Source organism: Anas acuta, chromosome 19 (genome assembly GCF_963932015.1).
Source record: "Anas acuta chromosome 19, bAnaAcu1.1, whole genome shotgun sequence".
NCBI lineage: Eukaryota > Metazoa > Chordata > Aves > Anseriformes > Anatidae > Anas > Anas acuta.
The window spans coordinates 2,296,138-2,317,647 of record NC_088997.1 but is presented as its reverse complement, the minus strand read 5'-3'; the positions used below and the strand labels follow the sequence as shown (position 1 = coordinate 2,317,647).

The 21,510-nt window shown below is 40.7% G+C and overlaps 1 protein-coding gene across 2 annotated transcripts; it reads left to right on the top strand.

Moving 5' to 3' along the window:
• Positions 1-1,351: 1,351 nt before the first annotated feature.
• GGNBP2 (gametogenetin binding protein 2) lies at positions 1,352-20,063 on the top strand. 2 transcript variants are annotated; one of them, XM_068656429.1, is made up of 14 exons: positions 1,352-1,509; positions 2,029-2,152; positions 5,744-5,824; positions 7,845-8,098; positions 9,059-9,157; positions 12,303-12,416; positions 14,578-14,787; positions 15,754-15,928; positions 16,561-16,755; positions 17,376-17,526; positions 17,693-17,818; positions 17,901-18,052; positions 18,440-18,685; positions 19,407-20,063. In XM_068656429.1, exons 2-14 carry the CDS (start codon positions 2,060-2,062, stop codon positions 19,608-19,610), a joined length of 2,100 nt encoding a protein of 699 aa, XP_068512530.1. In that variant the 5' UTR covers positions 1,352-1,509; positions 2,029-2,059; the 3' UTR covers positions 19,611-20,063. The 2 variants fall into 2 exon arrangements, with proteins under 2 accessions (XP_068512530.1, XP_068512529.1); XM_068656428.1 differs by having other exon boundaries at positions 1,376-1,509; positions 14,578-14,781.
• The last annotated feature ends 1,447 nt before the right edge of the window (positions 20,064-21,510 follow it).

Here is a 21,510-nt window from a genome sequence, read left to right as displayed (position 1 = left end):
AATGCAAGCAAGCCATCTTTGGTCACAGAATCTGTACAAGAAAGGCACTGTATCGGCTCAAAAAGATGCAAGAGAAGTTAGCACCGTGATATGCTGGAGACACTTTCTTTGTGTGCACCTCGGTGCCTGCTAGTTCAGTGGCTGGCAGGGACAAGGGCACTACATTTCATTTCACAGTTGGGTGTGTTGAGATGAGTAAACTCTCAGAGATCTACAGATATATGTGAAAATAAATCAAAATATTTTATATAATTAGTGAAAGCTGAATATATTTCAACTAGTAAGGCTAAAATGGTTGAACTATAGCATGCCACTGACTTTAATTATAGTAAAGCAGAGTGCTGGGAAACCAGAAGTTGTTTCATCTTTGGTGCCGTAATTCCATTGAATGACCTTTTTGTAGGGCTGCGGGATAGAAAAAATGTACGGCTGATTACATTTGTCCTTAAGCTTGTTATTCCTTAAACAACAGCTACTGCTTACCAAATTTCATTGGTTTTAAGTGCGTCTTTTTTTTTTTTTTTTTTTTTTTTTAATTCAGACAGCAGCACACCTTCCTTTCCAACCCAGTCAGGTCTCTTTTGAAGTGGAATATTACAATAAAGATTTCAGCCGGTATCCGATTTCAAAGCTCCCGTGGCTGAGAGCACAGGCCTTTCTGCCAGGCGAGAAGATGGGCACGCACATGCAATGGCACCGAGGCGCTGTCGCTTCCCTGTTGTGTAGGTAGCGAGGAGTTTTCCAGCAGCCCCAAAAGCCCTTTTCCATGGATAAATGACAAAATTGGATGGTCGTTTCCACGCATCTTTTATTAACGTGCGTGTAACCCTGAGCACGCAGGGTTTGAGGTGCCCGCATGAGCCCATGCCCACCACACTGAAGGCGAGATGCTGCTAAAATGCCAGCTTATTAATTTATAATTATAAAAATATATATAAATTTATTAATTTATTTAATTTTGGTTAAGAAAACCATGAAAACAGCTGCAACCCGTGCAGCGACGCGGCTCCACACAGCGCTCCCCTCAGAGGCAGGTGGTGCGCAAGCCAAAACCACTCACTCCTCCTCGGAAACGTTTTTATAACGAAACGAGGGAATAAAAAAATAAATAAATAAATAATATATATATATATATAATAAAAAGCCTTGAGCACGGCCTGTGCCTCACGGCCCCCCCCAAGTTCTCTCAGAGCCGTTTGTGACGCGGCCTCGCCCCGGGGCTCCTCAGGAGGCCCCAGCCCGGGAGGCAACGGGCGGGGGGCGGCCCCGGCACCGGGGGGGTGAGGAGGAGGAGGAGGAGGAAGAGGAGGGGGGGGAGGAAGCAGCGGCCGCGGTGTCTCGCGAGAGGAGGGCCGGGCCGGGCCGGGCCGGGGCGGGCCGGGGCCGGGGCCGCCGCCCGCGGGGAGGGCCCGGGGAAGGGGGAGCGGAAGGAGGCGGCCCCGCGGCAGGGCCCGAGGTGGGGCCCGAGGTGTCCGCCCGCCTGTCACGGCCCGCGGCTGGGGGCAGCCGGTAAAGGCCCGGGGAGGGGGCGGTGGGGCTGAGGGGAGGGAGAAGGAGAAGGAAAAAAAGGAGGGAAGGGGGTGAGGGAAGGAGCGGGGGAGCCTCAGCTCCGAGCCTTCACCGGGCCCCCGCTGGACGCTGGAGGCCGGCGGGCTGCGGCCCCTCCGGCCTGAGGGGGAGAAAGGGAGGGAGGGAGGCGGCCGTGTTGGACCCCCCCTGCCCTCCGCAGCCACCTCAGGGGCTGCCCGGGCTCCATCGGGGCTCCCCCGTGCTCCCCGTCCCCGCCCGGCCCCGCCGCCTTCAGCCCGGCCCCGGCTCCGGCTCCGTCCCCGCCGCCCCCAGCCCCGGTCCCGCTGCGAGCTCCGGGCCGGGCTCCCCGGTGTCCGTGAAGCGGCGGCGGCGCGGGGCTGTGTGCCCGTGGTGAATCAGGCGATGGGGTAAAGCAGGCTCGGTTTCCCCTGCTGGTGAAAGTGTGCCGGGGAAGCCAGGCGGCGATTTACCTCCGCGGCGTTTCGGGGCTGCTCGCAGGCTCGGCAGCTGGGAGGAGGAAGCGGCGGCGATGGCGCGGCTGGTGGCGGTGTGCAGGGACGGCGAGGAGGAGTTCCCCTTCGAGAAGAGGCAAATCCCCCTCTACATCGATGACACCCTCACGGTGAGTGCCGAGACCCCCCCTCCCCCTTCCACCCCCTCAGGGCGTCGCGGTGCCCGGGCGAGGCCTTCACACACGGGGCTGCTCCTGCCAGGCTCGGCCCCGGGGTTTTGCAGCTTTTTGCAGGACTTTCCTGCCCCGGCCCCAGCCCTAAAAAGCCGTAAACAGCACGGGGAGAAAGTTGTTGGCGTGCTGGGCTCCGCACGGAACTCGTTCCCAAGTGACAGGCGTGCCTCGGTGCCAGAGCACGAATGTGGGGCAAAGCCATTTTTCCTCCCGTCGGGAAAGGAGCCATGTTAACGTTAAAACACACATCGCAGGCTAAAAACACACGGTGTAGGCTAGGGAATTGCCTTGCCTGTGAGCAGGCAGGAGAAGGCCGAAGGTGTTTTCAGTAGCTTTGCCTTAAAGTAAGGGGTTACGGAGTGTGTAAGAAGTGCTGCCGTGCATGCAGCAACAGATCTCGGAGGCTTTCCATTCCAGCATATTCTCGTGATTTTTGAAAACATGAGGATTTTGCCATTTCTAGAAGATTCAGTGGAAAAGCAAACTAAGTGCAACGTAGAGGCACTCTGGTCTTTCTGTTTTCTTCATGTGTTTGGAGGAAGGGTCAGAAATTGCATAGTAGGTGAACACAGGGTGCACTCCAGCCGGTTGTCATTTGCCTGAATTGTTAATGTAAGAAAATATTGGGCTGAAAATAAAATTGGATTTACGTAGTGGGGCAGGGTATCTTAATCATTCATACGTGAATTCTGTTGTCAGTGACATGTCATGTGACAGTAACTGCTTAAACGGTGTAAAATGTACGTGTTCTAAAAATCTCATGTCACATTTAGATATGGAAAAATGTCTGGCTTGCTATTTTTTCTTAACTTTACCAACTTGATAATGTAACTTCTTCCATCTTCCAGAGCAAAACAATTGAGCATCTTCAAACGGTCTCTAAACACTTTGTCACATTGTTGAAGACTCTCTGTCTCAATCCCATCTGGCTCTGCTATGTTCAAAGAGGAGCTCCTCGCTGTGTTTTAGTTTTGGTCATTGTAAATGATGGCATATTCATAAATCTCCAAAAATCGTCACTGTTTTTTGGCCTCACATAGTCTGTCATATCTGGTTAACTGTGCTATATGTTAGGCAGTTTCCCCTTGAGTTTTTCAAAGCCCCCCTAGAATGGCTTATTAACTGCAGTCCCAGTGTCGTGTAGGAATACTTTAAGTTTTTTGTTTGCATTTGACAGATTGTGAGAAGTGTGTGTGAATATTCGGCCATAGCAAGCGTGAGACAGATGATTTGACTTAGGCTGGCCTAAAATTCCGTTTGTGATTTAGTTCCCGAATTTAACTCCCTGCCTGAAACTTTGCACAACTGCAGTGTGTTGTCATTATAATTTTTTTACACCAGAGGCAAGCCATAGTTGTAATTGAAGAGGTTCCAATAACCGTATGTCAGTTCTGTATCTGGATGAGAGGCATTTATGTAAGTGCAAGTCATCCTCACCATGAAGAAACATTCTAACATCCTTTTTTTTTTTTTCCATTCAGTTGCTGTTGTTACACAGTATTCAGATATCGAGGTTGGTCTGCAGATAAGTCTGTAGAAACAGCTGAATGAGCTCTTAGCTTCCTTGTCTTGCAGCCTTCCATGATTTAATTATTTATTTTTAATTCTTAAAGAGAGCTATTGCAAGAGATGCAGTTGTTTGAAATGGATGCTGTTGTCTTTTAAATGTAATTACACGTCTTAAGCATTATCTTAAAAAAACAACGGTCATTGAAATTAACTGGTTTGTGTTGACCCTGTTTAAAACTTAAAATTGAAAATTAATGGGACTGCTTCCTTTCTGTTTGTCAGCTGGAAGTCTTAGTCTGTGCCTGAACTCTAAAAATAGTGAACTGCTGCTTGCAAAACATTGAATGAATGGCTCTTAGTGCTTTTAAACTCGTAATGTTGCTTTCCAATGGCCCAGAAGCCTGTTTAGGTGTAGTATGATATCTCTCCTCTAAATGAATTGTTCACTCTTACTTTTGTGTTTCTAAGCTTCAACTATAAATTAAAGGAAGTTTAAATATTAACCCTTTTCACTTCTTAAGCAGCTTTCATCATCTCTAGAAGGCATTCCATTTGATGTGGTAGCGTGGAAATCTTTTCTTCCAGTCGGTGGCTTATGTTTAACCAGTTAATAAAATCTCATCAAACAGACACGTGAATAAATTTAGTCTTTGATAATTTCACTGTGTTGTGCAGTCTATCTGTGGGTGTTGTCTGATAGTGGGTGATAAAGGTGAGGGGAAAGAAATATGCAAGTTTTTCTTTTCATTTTGCCATTAGCAGATAGTGTTTTTACTTTTGCATTTAGCTCATCCACAACCGGAGCATCAAATTAGCCATCTAGGAAACCTGTAATCCTGCCACCAAACCTCGTGCTCTGCTGCTGAGTGTGTATGGTCAGGGGTGAGGAAAGGGAAGCTGGAAAAGAAATACGTGAGAATACATCAGAGTTAGCTGTGGCTGTGGCACTGTTCTGCACAAACACAACTAGGCAGCTCTGCTGATGCTCCGATTCTAGCACATGTGAGATCAAAATATTGCTTTGCTTTCTGGCCGTAGAGAATAGATGTTTATTTTGGAGCAGTGTTGAGTGCCTGTAAAAGTAAGCGTATCAATTCTCTGGAGGTAGTGTCTGCAATTATACAGACAGCAGGGAATTCTCTCTTTACCAGGCACTTGAAGGAAGTTAGAGGAGAGCGAAAAAATAGGGAATTGGATGATTTTATTTTGGTGTTGATTGATATTAGAGTTACTAATCAAAGTTATTATTTTGTCTTTGAGATTTTAAATTGAACTTTCAATATTTATATTGTTAAATTCTCTATTTCTCAGTTTGGACAAAGAAGATAACTTAGCTAGTCTTCACTTCTGGTTCTAGTTGGCTTCATTTTTCTCCATGGTTATGTCGGTTTGACTAGAAGTTATTTCACTGCCTTTTCAAGAAATTGCCCTCTTTGGTTAGTAGTTGGGAAAGAAATATTAATTACTTAATCTCATTGTTCTGCAGGCTTGACATTTTAACGTTGAGCCCCCTGAGAATTGCAGCTGCAGTCGCACAAAACAAAATATACCTTGGAGTACCTTCCTGAATTAAGACCGTTTTAAATTAGCCTTTGGAGAAGTAGACTCAATGTCCTTAAAATGTTGTGACTGGATTTTTTTTTCATAGCTTTATAAATTGTGTTAGGCTGTTGGATTTCAATTTGTGCTGAAGTACCACTCTTCTTTTTAACTGAAGCAAGGTCTCAAGTCCTGCAGATAATGTAACATAAACAGTGATATTCCATTTAGCAACTTCTGCTCTCTCCTGTATCAGCTGTTCAACATTTTCTGCTTGTAAACTTTTTGTAGAACATTGTATTAGTGAAAATACTTGGTTAATCTGCTGAAACATTCTCTGTCTTTGTGCCTCTTCAAGCTTTTAATATAGTTGAGTGAGGACCTAATATCTTATTTACCCATTCTCAAGAAAGCAAAACAAGGTAATGCTGTGTATTCAGCTTTTTCTGAGAACTTTTTTTTTTTTTGTCTTTCACATAGATGGTGATGGAATTTCCTGATAATGTGCTAAACCTTGATGGACATCAGAACAACAATGCACAACTAAAGCAATTCATTCAGGTGAGTACACCACTCTTTTTAAGAAAGACATGTGCTAGATCTTGCTTTCTGTAGGTTCATGCTCTCACTTTTCCAGGAGGCTGTCATTCCTGGAATGACTTAATAAATGACTTGAAAGACACGTTGGAGCCTATATGCAATTATGTATTGGTACCAAAGTACACTGGGTGCATTCATCTTCTGTGCTTCACAGCTTTTATACACTGTTGTCTTCCCAGGAGGCAGTTGCTGCATATCCAATTAGAGTTGAAAACTGGTCACTGCCAGTTTATGCTTAATGGAAACTACGGTTTCTTACTACATTCTCACTCCTTTCTAGAAAATAAATCTTGAACTGCTTATTCAAGTGAAGTGTGCATTGCTTAAGGTCTGGTTGTTATAGCTAGTACCATACCAAGGTAGAATTAATGTGCTACTTTAGAGATTAGATGTAGTTGAACAGCGAGAGACATTTTCTTTGTGGCACCCCTGAAACTTATCTGAACGCTCTGGCAAATAGCAGTAGCACAGTAACACCTGTAGCAAAAATAAATAAATAAATAAATAAATAAATAAAGGTTGCCACTTGATGTCAGAAGGAACAAGCCAGTTTGCTGATAGGCAGCTTACATTTCTTCACTGTGGCTTGGCAGCAGCAGTTGAGACATATGCTGCCTATGAAGCATGGTTGTGTTGTGAAAATAGCTCATTTCTGCTGTTGCTGTGATTAGTACTATTAATTACAGAAAAGAGGATTATTGCGGAGTGCTATCACTTGTCAGATTATTTAATGTGTCTTCCTTTCAGAGCACAAACATGAAATGTTTTCTGATAATAGCTTTACTTTTTATAACATGAATTACTTAAAGTGTAATAAATATTTTTTCACTTCAATCAAGGTATCGATGCATTCCTTGTGACCGATTATTTTTGCTATGTTGTGTGGTCTCTCTTTCCCCACCAGTTGTGACATCTTTTCTGCGTTTAACTGGTGTGATTTGATAGCAGTATGGCAAAACATTCACTGTGTAGATACAGCTTTGTAAGCGTATTTGTATTTTTTGTATAACCAGGGGAAAGTGACACAATTAATATATTGACAGCACTCTGCTTTGACAGATAAAGTTGAGAAGTGCCTGTAGTGCTGATACTCAAAGAGTAGATATGTTGGGTGGTGTGTGAGGAAGGGACGCTCTCAGAGGAATGGACCATCTGTTCCGTTTAGCTGTGCTAGTGGAAGTTCAAAGTTGACGAACTCCGAGCTAGTAATTTAGCAGTTAGAAGAAGAAATAGAAAGGTATGTGCTTTTTGTGTCTGTGTGCGTGGATATGTTTGACAGAGGAACGAGGAGAAGCTCCTAAAATTGTTTATTGACGTAAGAAATATTAGAAGGTGTTCTCTTTAAAGTTCTATTATTAGCACACATGGATGTTCGCTCCTGAAGTGAAAATGTTTCACCCTGAATAGTAATGTGTGCTTTTTTGATTTCAGGTATTAGATTTGTAATGTGAAATGGCACGTAGCCTTCTAGGGACAGCAGTGCTGAATTGTCTTGGTGCAAACAGATGGAGTTTGTTGTCAATGAGATTTCCATACATGCCAATGAGTGTCCGGGAGTTTCTTTTCTATGTTCCAAAGATGAAATGAGAACGAGTAGAAAATGATGTGCAGAGTTGTGTGTAAGGCCCTTTACTAAAACATCTGAGCTGAGTTGGAGGAAAAAGGCCTCTTTAATGACAGGGACACGTGCCCTTTGTTTGGGAGCAGTATTTGCTGATCTGAGTGACAGGAGAGAAAAATACTTAATTTTTTTTCTGAAGGCAGACTGTAAGACTTGAAGTAGAATTGCTCCACTGTTGTTAGTGGATGTGGTTTGTTCATACAGTAAGCATTGTAAGTGATTGGTAGGAAGGTGGTGAGCTGAAACTGAGCACTGCATGCAGTTCCCACCTCGAGTGTATTTTGATGAGGAAAAGCCGAACAGCTTAAGTTGTGTTTTTATGTTTTATTTCTAATTATTTCATTTCTTGCTCTCTTTTAGAGGCATAGCATGCTTAAACAGCAGGATCTAAATATTGCCATGATGGTGACATCACGAGAAGTTTTGAGTGCACTTTCTCAGCTGGTCCCGTGTGTTGGCTGTCGTCGTAGTGTGGAACGTCTGTTTTCCCAGCTTGTTGAGTCTGGAAATCCAGCACTTGAGCCTCTAACAGTAGGGCCAAAGGGTGTTCTTTCTGTAACCCGGAGCTGTATGACTGATGCAAAGAAGCTTTATACACTGTTTTATGTGCATGGGTAAGTGAGACCCGCTGTTATCTTAGAACTGCTCAGATTATTCTCATCTGAAGAAAAGGAAAGCTAGCTTCTGTGCGTGTGACTTCTTTGCAGCTTTCTTGTTGGAGATGCTGAGTTGTTGCAAATTTGCATCTGATAGCACATACTTGTATTTACAGCTCTGTTAAAGGAGTTGTTTACTAACCTGAAGACAAACAAACCCAAATGCCTAACCTTTCATACCATCAGTTGTGATGCCATGGTTGCAGTTGAAAGATACAGCTATTAAAATGTTTAGTCATTAATCTTGGAAGAGGCACTGTGGGTTTTTCAGGCTCTCTGGAAGAAGAGCGTTTCTTCACCGTGCTGTTTTGCATGTAAAACATAAACAATAAAAAATTACCTTTCTACTCTTGAGTAGAAAGGTAATGCTGAGAAAGTGAAACCCTCTGGGTTTGGCTAGCACAGTAAGTAGCCTTGGTCTCAGTGCCATTTGTTTCTCAGCTGTCAACGAACCAAACAGTGACTGCTCACCACAGCGTGCCTTTACCTTCCCCTTGGCTTCAGCTTGTTTTACTTCTTGCTGCAGGCCAGTGGGAAGTGAGAGGGGTTAGTGCAGAGCTGGGGATAGTGAGGTTTGGAGGGTGAGGTAGTGTAACATGATGAATTCGTAATTCCCTGCACTTTTGAAATAGGTGTCACTGCTCCAAGCCCGTTATTTTTAAAGGGGAGTAACGCAATAGCTTGTTAACACGTGAGTTATCTTTATCCTGATTGCTAGGATTTGGCTGGAATACCTATACTGTATTTTCCATGTGTACTGCAAGACTGTGTGTCATAAGTAAAAATATGGAACAGGAAGAAAATTTTAGATTCAGTGTTCTTTAGCATACTCGTTTCTGATACGTGAGCTGAATCAATCCCTTTGAAATTTCTCTGGATAACTGTTTTCAGAATACTAAGTTACTTTTTTTTCCATAGGTCCAAACTGAATGATATGATCGATGCAATTCCCAAAAGTAAGAAGAACAAAAGATGTCAGTTACACTCTCTGGACACACACAAACCAAAACCTTTGGGGTAAGTTTATGCTTAACATGCACAACTTAATCTAAAATATTTAAGGAACCAAACTACACATACTAGTTTCTCAAGCACAGAGACCAATTTTTATGCTTTTATCTGTTTTCTGGAGTAGTAATTACCAAATTATTTGGATTATATTAAATCCAAAAAGTTGCAGGGAAGAGGAGGAGGCACCCAAGAATTTGGGGCAGCATGCCTTATAGGCCACGAGTCTTTCTCTGTAGGTTTTATAAGAAGGCAGTTAGCCCTTCAGTTGGTAAGACCGTGACTCTTACTGCAGTAGGATGTTTAAACCTTTACACGCTGCCCTTGCTCACACTTCAGTTTTGTCCAGTGAGCAGTGCTGTGTGGTTTCCTGCCCTCTCAGCGTGAGTTCCCACTCTCTGCAGTGAGAGGTGCTCCCCCCCTTTGTCAGAGCTCCCTCAGCCACTTGGTGATGTTTTCATATGAACTTTAAGGCCGCTCTACGAAATCAGCTGTTTCCCCAGATGTGCTCGTTAATTCCAGCTCTTGCATTTTTTACTCTTGGATTTTGGGTCTTTCCTTTGGTGCCAGGCTGGTAGTATTGTTGGTTGGTTTTGTTTTTTTCCCCTTCCATAAAAATACCCATGTTTAATTTCGAAACCAGTTGCCAAAAGCTAACTTGGCCATCACAACTCAGTGCTCTCTGATGTGCTTTTCATTTCTCATCTGGAATATATCTCGGAATATAGTCTGCTCAGGGGTTGGATGGCTTCTGCATTGTGATACGAACAATGCTCTAGAAAGACGTGGTTTTTGTGCTCTGTACGAAAGCAATTAGTCAGCAGTTTTTCTCCCACTGAAGTAAAAGGGTACAAATATACATCGTTTTGCTTGAGATTATTGATGACTGCACAAGGCATTGTTAACAGAGGGCTTTGTTGTGGTTGGGAGGCAGGTTTAAAACTAAAAATCTGTTAAATGTTTTAATTTTCTCAAAATGTGACAGCATGTTTTGAATACATCAGTGCAAACGGTGCATGTATGCTCTGTGCCTTAGTTGTAAGGCTTGTGCCAGCTGGCTAACCAAAAAAACACACCCTGTAAATCTGTGGTGTGGGGTTTTTGTGTTTGTTTGATCATTGTTGATAGTGTTGTTGAAATGATTGCTGATAAATTTCACTACTGTGCTTAGTTGGAGTGTTCGGGAACTTCAGTCAGTTGTGTTCTGCTTCTGGTTAAGCATACAACCTGTTCAAGTTTGATCATCAGGTTTCCACTTACAAGACATGTATTTTTCTATGCAGAGTTGAGTCTGTTTGGGTTTAGGTGAATCCCCTGAGATGCTAGGCATGTGGAATCGGACACTTGATTTTTCAGTTGTGCTGCTTGAGGATGCTGGTAGATAATCATCATCTCCTATTATATTTTGGTTCCAGACCTGTCACATAATTGGTTTAAAGCTTATGTGACACAAGCAAAAGATCATAGGGGTGTATTCTTTTTTAAATACAGCAAATTCAAAGCGTTAAGAAAGTGTTATTTTTTTCAGTTTGTTTTTAGTAAGATTAATATTCTCTGTGCAAGAGCGTGTATCACAGAACCTGTACTTGCCATTCTGGCACGACAAAACAGTGCTGAAAATGAGTGTATAGAGGAAAATGCTGTCTGTATTTCTTTAATTCATGCTGGTATAAATCTCCTTAGTATTTTGAGCAGTTGCAGGATAATGGAATAAGTGGAAGAGCAGTGTTTTAATATACTGCAAGTAAAGCTTCCAGCTTTATCTGATAGTGTGGCATGTGGACAATCAGTGTAGTTTGCTAAAGAAACATAGCTTGCACTCTGCTTGCTCGGTCGATACCCATTTGTTGCAGTACAGAAGTGATCAGGGTGTATCGGTACTGATATTTCTCCAAATAAATCCGCTGCCTGGAGCGGAAGCGAATGTGCTAACAGCCTAGACATGGAGGCGTCAAATAGAATTGTCTCACAGAACAAATTCTGTGGATCAACTTAGAGCTTCTGCTTGACTCCATTACAAGAAACTTCTTCAGAGGAGATGCCTCTGTTAGGTGTTTCATATACACACACACACACAAAAAAAAAAGAAGCACTCTGGATAATTAAACACACTTACTATTCAAGTTACTTAATTAGGAATGCCAGCTAATACCTCTGGAGAGTGACTTGACGTTCTGTGTTTCAGTGTACCTGGTTTGTCACTGCTCAGTTCCATTTGGGGCTAAGGAGTGTCTTAACCTCTCTTAAATGATCTGGCAAGTCACTGAGATAATAGCATAAATAAGTACTCTTGAGAAACTAATTATTAAATTGGAGTACTTCTTCCTCTCTTTTACTGCTCTGTTGTATCCAGACATGAGCTGAAACAGAAGTGACCATTTTGGTAAAATGTCAAGTGTAGACAAGCCCGTAAGTAAACATGACTTACTATTTAAAGTCTGTTCTTGGCTCTGTAAGAGTACTTTTAACATATTTGGTGGTACTTAGTAAAGCTTTTAAACAAATTTTGGAAGTTTAATGAAGCTTTTTATGGTTTCTCTGTGGTAGTAGATGTGTGGAAGTTTGTGGATGGTTGTTTCGTTACATTTTTTTTCTCTCCAGTAAATTGTCATATGAAATGCCATCTGCCAGAGGTATTAAAACTTACATATGATGATACTTAAGCTAATATACTGAAAAACTGTTACTTGCTTTCAGCTATAACTTCTTAAAAAGTTGTCATTAATCTGGGCTTATGAACATGGACAGCAAACTCTGTATCTCATATCTGACTCTTAAATTTTCTGTAATTTAAGGCTTAGCCTATAAAGGAGTCAAAGAAAATCAAGGAACACTGCAGCATTTTCATAGCATTTATTTAGGAAAAATAACTAGTTCATAATAGATCCAGTTTAAAATTTCTTTTACTATGTGACAGTGAAGGCAGCGGTAGTACACTCAATACAGAGAAATTAAGTGCAGATAAGAGAAGTAGTGAAGACAGCAAGAAGGAGGAGAGCAAGTGTAGGATCATTTTCCACTATGGACCTTTCCAGGGAGCGGTCAGGTAAACTAATGATGCTTTATTTTGCTTCTTTGCCAAACTGCTGGCAGGATAATGTAAAGTCTGTTTCTAATGTTTTTTTTTCTTTTTCTTCTTTTTTTTTTTTTCCAGGGGTTGTTGGATGGATGTGTGGGAGCTCATGTCCCAGGAATGCAGGGATGAAGTAGTTTTAATTGATTCTAGCTGTCTTTTAGAAACATTAGAAACGTATCTACGAAAACACAGGTATGTTAAAAGAACAAAGACACACGCCTTTATTTTGAGAAATACATGCTGCGTTTTCATGTTAATCGAAATACGTGTGGAATCTATGCAACATTTAAAAGTTTGCAGGGTTCTTCTGACACCCTTCTAAAACTTAAGATCTAAGCTTCACGGTGGTAGAAAACCATGTCAGATTGCATTGTAACAGTTGACAAGATTAAGATGTTGAAATATTTTTGTACTGTTCCTGGTCGTAGTTGGAGAATTGCACACACCTCAGATGAAGTCATACCTACTTCTCTTATTTTTTGGTTAGAATTAAATTATGATCTACAACGTGGTGTATTCAAATTGCAAGTACTTTTATTTTTGTTGACCTCTTAATACACATTACGTGAGTCTCATTTGCAACTTTAAATCTGGTAGCCATAGTTAGTATTCTAGCAGTAATTTCAGCATGCACTGACTTGATGATCCTTAAGGGTCCCTTCCAACTCAGGATATTCTATGATTCTATGATTCTATGAATGTTGGTGATTTTTTTTTTTTTAAATTGTTGTGGGAAGGGATGTAAACTGTTGAAAGACAGTAAGAATTCTAACTCCAAGTAGCTTTACTACCTTTTCTGTTAAAGGATTTTAATTGATGTGTTTAAAATATGTTTCTGAAGGAATCTTGGATTACTTTTATTGCTATGTTAATATAGAATAACAGTAATGCTATGTAATAATATAGAACACCAGTGGTGTCAAAGCCATGCATTTTTAATAATATAGAATGTTGAAACTGATGCTTTCTATCCCAGAGACTTTTCTTTCTGCAGGAGCTAGTTGGGATGCAATGCAGTGAGTTCCAGTTACTCATGCACAAGTAGCCTACTCTGATTGGGGTTATGCCTTTTTTTAGGCTTTCAGGGAGTATGTGCAATTTCAAAATAATGTCAACTAAACTAACAGATGAAGATTTTTAGGGTTGGTGTTGCATACAAATCACAGTTTTAAAACAGGTGTTTATAACTTACTAGTGCTAGTGTCCTGACATCTCTCTTGCAGGGGAAAAAACAGGCCTCTAACTTATTGTTGCATGTGGATGGTAGCTACAATGCTGATTAAAAAGTTTTAATTTCCAGTAGTTTCAAGGTTCAGATATAAACCACGGGGGCACAGATGGGTGCGGGGGTGGTGGTGGTGTGGAAATAACACTTTGGAAACAAAACAACTTTAATCTCCTCTGACATTAAACATGGTGTTGGCAGTGTTCCTGATGCTAACCTACAATAATATTACTGTTTTCTTTCCTTTCACCACAGAAACTAGCCAGTTATCATAGTTCTATCAAACATCAAAATATGTTTGACTTAGTGTTGTCAAGTGACTGGACAAACTAGGGGAGGGAAAAACACTGTCCAGAGATGGCAAGAAGAGCAAGCTTTTCAAGCTGAGAGCTGAAATGTGAGCAGCTTGTCTGACTTGCATTTTTAGAATAATACAGCAAGATGTTTTGTAGCTTCTTGAAGATTACTTTTATAAATTATTTTTGTTGTATTTTAATTATAACAGGCTTCATAACTATACTGTTCTCACGTTAGTTATCTGAGCTATCACGTTTAAATTGAATACATTGTGTTGTAAATCTTGTTTTGCTATATGTGCTGTAATCTAATAATTCAAAATATGTTTTAAGGTGCTTGTAGTGGAAACCACTCTTACACACCAGGCAACAGAAGAAACCTTTTTTCTTATTGCTTATCACTCACTTGAGTATACTTTAAATAATTCCTGTAAAGTAACTTAGAGTGTGTTATTGAGAGGAATTTTTTCCTGGCTTGTACTAACAATTCAGTTTGTTCACTATTAGATTTCCGATCTCTGAGTATGGTATTGCGTATCGATATAGGAATTTCTTCATATTAACAATTAGCTTGATTTATGCCTTGGAGCATGAAATTGATACCTAGACTTTTAATACATGATAGGTAGTATAGTGCATATAGTAAACTTACGTGGCTTACATTCAAAGTCTTACTGTTTTACCTTTTGAAGTAACATAAACCTTAGCGTGACCTATTTTAAATATAGCATGTGCTGTTAAAGAGCTCAGCGTGTTACAACTTAGGCTTAGCTGCTCTAAATTTCTGCTTGAATAAAAATTCAGTTCTATTTTGTTCTGTGTTTCAATACAGGTTTTGCACTGACTGCAAAAATAAAGTACTTCGGGCATACAATATTCTTATTGGTGAGCTAGACTGCAGCAAAGAAAAGGGCTACTGTGCTGCACTTTATGAGGGTTTGCGTTGCTGTCCACATGAACGTCACATACATGTATGCTGTGAAACAGATTTCATCGCACACCTATTGGGTCGAGCTGAACCAGAGTTCGCAGGAGGGTATGAGTATGTAATTTGCTAGAGTGGGCTATCTAGCGCTTTGCTTCTTTATTTTATTATTGAATGTATTTTGCAGAAGTGTTTTTTGCCTCCTTGCTGCATAATAAACTTTTGGATGTGAATACTCGTATTGAAGTAGACTTTCAAGATAGTGCTTCAAAGTAGTAAAGATGTTAAAGCGCTTTTAAGTGTGTTTAACTCTGAAGGCAAGACTGAGAACAATTGCTAAATGTCTTCTTCATTTGTTCACTCATTAGAACTGCCTGCTTTTTCATCGAAGCGCTCAGAATATGTGAAATAGAAAGAGAACCTCTGTTGAAAGTTTTACTGAATCCAAGTGTTGAACTTAATTTTGTTGCCACTTTTATTTCATAGTAATTTCTGAACCTGTTCTTTGCATCTTAAAATCCTTCCAATGAAAAATAGGAGTTTGAGCTCTATATTTTTAGAACTAGATCATAGCTGTTTGGTGAGGAATACAAATACTTCTATAATGATTTTTTCAACTATGGATTAAAGTGCAGATTAATACTGAAATATTTTTTATTTTGTAAGGTAAGTAATGTATAAACTTAGGTTAACTGGCACACAAGAATTTAGGAACTTAAAATACTTGCTATAAACGAAGTTACAATTCTAGGAAATAAAAGAATGGCTGCATCTCTGACATTAAAACTCTGATGAGCCCTCCTAGTAGGAGCGAACAAATTCATGGGGGAAGTCTTAAGGTGGAAGGCACAGCGCAGCCTTACAGTACCATACACAAATTAGCATGTCAGGAATGTAGTTCTGAGCTGGTCCTTTCTATTTTGCATCTGCATGCAGCACAGCAGAACTTGATTTAAAAAAGCTGCTCATGCAAACATATCTTTAGTCGTACATACAGAAAATACCTCATTGAATTGCTTTGATCTTTTGGTAGATTTCCAGCTACTTTAACAATGCTATGCTTTGGTCCAACTCTTCTTTTAGACGGAGAGAAAGGCATGCTAAGACAATAGACATAGCCCAAGAAGAAGTTTTGACCTGCCTGGGTATTCATCTTTATGAAAGATTACACCGAATCTGGCAAAAGTTGCGAGCCGAGGAACAAACATGGCAGATGCTTTTTTACCTAGGTGTTGATGCTTTACGCAAAAGCTTTGAGGTAAAAATCTATTTATCTAACTTGTATTTGAATCACCATAGCGACTGTGTACATTCTTACTGAAGTTATTTTTCTGCTTTCTGTTAACGTGGGGCTGGAAGGAGATTTTCAGGAGTGCCCTGTTCAATGCAGGCAACAGTTGTGCAACACCAATGTGTATCACAGCTGAGTTGCATTCTGTTGTGAAGTGTACTGGAAGATAAAGACTGACATTTAGTTGTTTTTACTTTCCAAGCCACACATCATAATATACTGGATCTTGTGTTTTTTCTTTCAGAGTGAAATTATTTCTACCTGTTACCATTTAAAGTAGCTCTGGTTACAACAGTTTTATCTGGCTCATGGATAAAAATGCTCTATGTGCTTTTGAATTACAAACACAACTGCTAAATCTTGCATTGGGTGTGTTTGTGGGTCAATTCCAGTTATACTCTGCAATCCTGTATGATTTTGAACTTAAGACAGAACTTCATAGAGTTTCTTTAACATACACCAATTGTACACTCACTTTCCACTTTGATATTACGTAGATAACTCTCTCCCCAGCACCTTCATAATGACTTCTTTTTTTATAAATGTAAAAGCTTGCGTTGCGTTAACGTCTATAAATAGATCTAACCTCTTATAAACAGATGGCTGTGGAAAAAGTGCAGGGTATTAGTCGATTGGAACAGCTCTGTGAAGAGTTTTCAGAAGAAGAAAGAGTGCGAGAACTTAAACAAGAGAAGAAGCGCCAAAAACGAAAGAATAGACGGAAAAATAAGTGTGTGTGTGAGATCCCTACTCCTTTGCAGGCAACAGAAGAGAAGGAAATAAATCAAGCAAAGGTAAACATTGATAGCTGTGGTTTCTGATGGTGTTAAATAACTGGGTTTTTAATTTGGTGCTTCATTCATCAACTGACTGTTCCATGTTAGAATTCTTGGGAGGTTTTTTTACTATATTTCTTTTTTGGGAACTAGTTTTTGATTGCTACTAGAAGTTAATACTTCACAGATTAGCACAGTCTTTCTTTTAAAAGAAGTTCCTTTTTTTTTTTATTTTTTTATTTTTTTAATTCTGAAGCTAGGGGGTCAGCTTATGGTAGAATATTTTTGAGCTGTCAGTTTTTAAAGATCACTTAGACTATGGGATTTCAAATGCTAGTCATAGACGATTACCATTATTATCTTTTTGGGAAGGGGGAAGCTCCTTAAACTGATGAAATAGTTGCAATTATTGCTCTAAATCTCTTGACTGAACTTACTGGGCTAACTGAGGGTCGTATTATGAGGAAATTTATTTTTTTGACTTGTCTTGTGCTTCTGAAGAATTGTAAGCAATGCTGTGGCTGTTACCAGTGTTAGCTGTTTCTTCCTTGTGGAAAGAGTGTCCATGCTAAAGATGCTGGCTGAGCTACTTTTGGTAATTGCAAGCATTATTTTTCTGTTTTATCTATTGTTTTAAGGAAAATTCGGACTTCATGGAAAGTAGTTGCAAAGCCTGTGGTAGCACCGAAGAAGCTAACAATTGTGTAGAAGTAATTGTTACTAATGAAAGCACTTCTTGCACCTGTCCTAGTAGTGGTACCCTATTAGGTTCACCTAAAATAAAGAAAGGTATGTTAAGTTCTATTATTTTTTCTGTTTTTAAAAGCATTTATCATTTGCAGAGTAGTGTTCAGTTATTTTTAAAGTAACTTTAAAAAATCTCAGTTATTAGAGGCGCGATTAAAGAGTGTGCAACAGCTCTTGTAGACTGGTGTAACTTCTCTGTTCGTCTCAGGTTTATCTCCACAATGTAATGGGAGTGACTGTGGCTATTCATCTAGCATGGAGGGCAGCGAAACAGGATCTCGAGAGGGATCCGATGTGGCCTGCACTGAAGGCATTTGCAACCATGATGAAAACGGTAGGCTTGGGAAGAACTTAATATTGGTTCAGAATACACAAAACTCAGTGGATCTGATGAGAAAATGCCCTGGCTTTTGCAGGAGATGATTCATGTGTCCATCGCTGTGATGACAAAGAAGAGGATGGAGATAGTTGTGTGGAGTGTTGGGCAAATTCAGAAGAGAGTAACACAAAAGGCAAAAACAAAAAGAAGAAAAAGAAAAGTAAAACTTTGAAGTGTGAGAATGAACATGTAAGGAACATAAGTGAGCTGGAATAGCTATTTAAATGCATATGTTTTAAAGTAGTTACAGAAGTAGCTCAAATTTCAGTTGTGACCAGTGCAGTAAATGGGGTTGCAGGGATCTTCTGTTACCCATCCATCCAACTTTCGAAATTGAGGTCTTTCCTAGAACGGGTTGTGGTGGGAGAGAGTCTTTTTTCATGTGTTCCTAAGCATGTGCGCTTCTGTGCACTTGCAGTGTATTAATATGCCATTTTTCCCCCCAGGCACATACATTTAAAATATATATATCCTTGCTCTCCTTTTGAAAGTTTTCCTTTCATCTTACCCTGTTGCCTCCCTCCCCTAAATAAAACTTGAATGGTTCAGGTTTAACACTGCCTTTCTCAATTGTAGATTCAGAAACTTGGAAGCTGTATGACAGACCCAGGTAACAGAGAGACCTCAGGAAATATGCACACAGAGTTTCATCGTGACAAGACCAAAGACACGCATGCTGAAAGCTGTTGTAGCTCAGAAAAAAGTGTGCAGCAGTTGCCTTGGTTTGAGCATATGAAAAATGTGTCACAGTTTGCAGAACCTACAGAAATGTCACTTGTTCCTGATACTGGAAAAGGTGCCAAGAGTTTAGTGGAGCTCCTTGTAAGTAACCACTTCCACTGGAATTTTAGGTTGTCACATACTGCTTTAACTCATTAGGATTGAGGATGGGGTTTAGAACTTGAAATCCCAATGAAGAACTGTTTCAGCAGATAACGTTACTGAAACTAAAACTCGTAACTTACTCTACTGGTGTTTAGTTTGTTTACTTTTCCATATTCTCTGTGAAGTGTGTAACTCAGTTGCTTTGCAGAGGAGGAAAAATCCCTGTCACTGGAATGCAAGTGACAAATTGGATTATTTGTTACAAGGATTGTATCATTCTATCAAATGAAGCATACATTTCTGCTGCCTTCCTGCCTTAATTACTGCTTCCCATTACAGGCTCCTTGGACAACTTTCTTCTGTCTGTCTCCCTTTCCTTCCCTATTCCTTTCTCTTCTTTGTTCTTTATTTTTTATTTTTTTTTAAGAACAGCAACAAAAAAAAACTGTAATAAAAGCCATACGCTTTCAATGGAAATGTGTTAAGACTGTGAAGATTGCTCTGGTAGATTTCATGACTGTATGGGCTGCCTCTTACCCAGAAAAGAGCAGAACATTGTGAATGAAGTGATGGGATTAGCCAGCTAAGACTTCTTGTGTTGACATGAAGGCTACACCTTTCTTCAGAGCAACCGTAGACGACATGTGCAATTACAGGACAGGTGTACTGTGTAGGAAGGGCAATGCTGGAGTTCTGAAATGCCTGTTTTCATTTGTAGGATGAATCTGAATGCACTTCTGATGAGGAAATCTTTATCTCACAAGATGAAATACAGTCATTTATGGCAAACAACAAGTCTTTTTACAGCAATAGAGAACAATACCGACAGCATCTGAAGGAGAAATTTAATAAATACTGCCGCTTAAATGATCACAAGAGGCCCATTTGTAACGGTTGGTTGACAACGGCTGGAGCGAACTAAATACAATAAAATAGCTCTGTCTTTCATTGAAATTCTCAAGATGACTACTGCGCCTTCTCTTTCAAAAACTTAATTTAGTGACTTATGGCAAAATTTTATCTTAAATTAATGTGATTCTTTTTTTTTTTTTCTTTTTTTGGGGGAGGCTGGTGGAGGTGATTTCATTAATTTTGTTCTTTCTTCAGGCTTGTATCTTTAGTTGAGTAGCTGTGCAAGCCTCTCTTATAATTTAAGCCATCTCTTTTCATTAAATGTTTCTCTTACTGTGAGACTTACAAAAAGCAAACTAGTGGCAAAGTAATGTTGTACCTATAATTCTGTACAGAATGACAATGAGCTGAATATAAGATTTTACAAAGTAGACATCCATTTGCAAAATGTTTTGGATGTAATATGTTAAAGCGCAATGTGCAAAATTTAAATAAAGAATATTTATTAATATGCATAGTAAAAGTTGGTGTACATGTTCCTGCTTTAAACAGCCTTTCCCAGAGGTTTGAATCCTTGCTGTTCAGTGCAGAGGGAAAGCTGTTGCTTCAGGCTGTGTAGCTTCTTGGAGATAACTGTAAGAGAAGGAAACTTGCCCGGGAAAGGCATAGCAAGTTCAGTGGCACTCAGGAAAACCAGCCCACCAGGCTGTGTGAGTCTCCATCGTGTGGTCTAGGGGTCTTCAAGTCACTCCCAAACAACGGGGTCTGTAATGGCTTGGTTGTTTCAGCGTGGCACTGCACCCAGCCTGGCTGGCACCGCTCTGTCAGTGGCTGTTCTGCTTCCACAGTCGTAGATAATACACGTCCGTGTGGCACTCAAACAAAAAGCAGGTTTCCAAAGCACCTTGATGTTTTCTTAACGAAATAATGAGCTCTGTTAGGGGGACAGAACATGAGTGCTTTTACATAAATACCTCTTAAACCAAATCTTGTTCTTACCAACATGGTATCTAATGGAATGACTTGGTTGTGAGAGGCTGATTTGGAATGTGGGAGATTAAAACAGAATAAAAAATAAAGGTTTAAAACCTGATACTGAATAAATTGGAGGTGCAGGTACAGTTGTATATGGTAGGCATCCAAATTCAGCCCGTGTGACTCCCACCCCAACCCAAGCCGTTCAATAATTTAAGAGGAAAAACCTTTTTGGAGGCTATAAGCAGATTTATTTATTTTTACTGTGGCTTTCTGTTGTTTCTGATAGAGGGAGGGAGGTTTGTTTTCTTGGCTTTACTTCATGCTTCAGCTGCTCGTGCTGGAAAGCATCACGCTGCTTGTAGGTGCCTAATTTGCCCAGATCTCTTAACAATGCACCCTGAGAGCTGATTTACTGAGAGTAATGAACAACAGGCACATCTTTACTGAGTCCTGATTTAATGTGAAATCCAGGCAAAGGAATCTTCAGTTTCCTCTGAAGCTGCATGTGCTCTGTTGCCCAGATTCAGCATGAAAACGGACTCAGCTACTTGCAAACGTTTGCTGTGGTGGTTCAAGCATTTAAAGATGGGAACCTCTTCCTCTTCGCAAGGTGAGGAAGAGCTCTCTTTAGCCGAGTACACGGTTTGTCAGCTACCATTAAATGCCTTTAACCTCAGCGAATGAACCAGCTGCCCGTGCTGTGCTGGCACAGAGACTTGGTTCGCAGGCTGCGTGTCCTTGGTGAGCTGAAGCTATCGCTTCCACGTGGGCTGCTTGTTGCTCTGTGCTTCTCCCGCAGCTGGAGTGATGAAGTGAGCTGGTTTCAATGATCTGGTTTAAATACACAGCTCCCTCGGGAAGACCCACGGAGGACAGCACGGCAGCTCCGGAGCAGGGGGCTCCATCCCGCCCCTTCTCCCCAGCTCCCCCGTGCAGCTCCTCCCCTGCCACGCTGCATTTTTGATGCACAGAACCTGAAATGTGCTAAATAT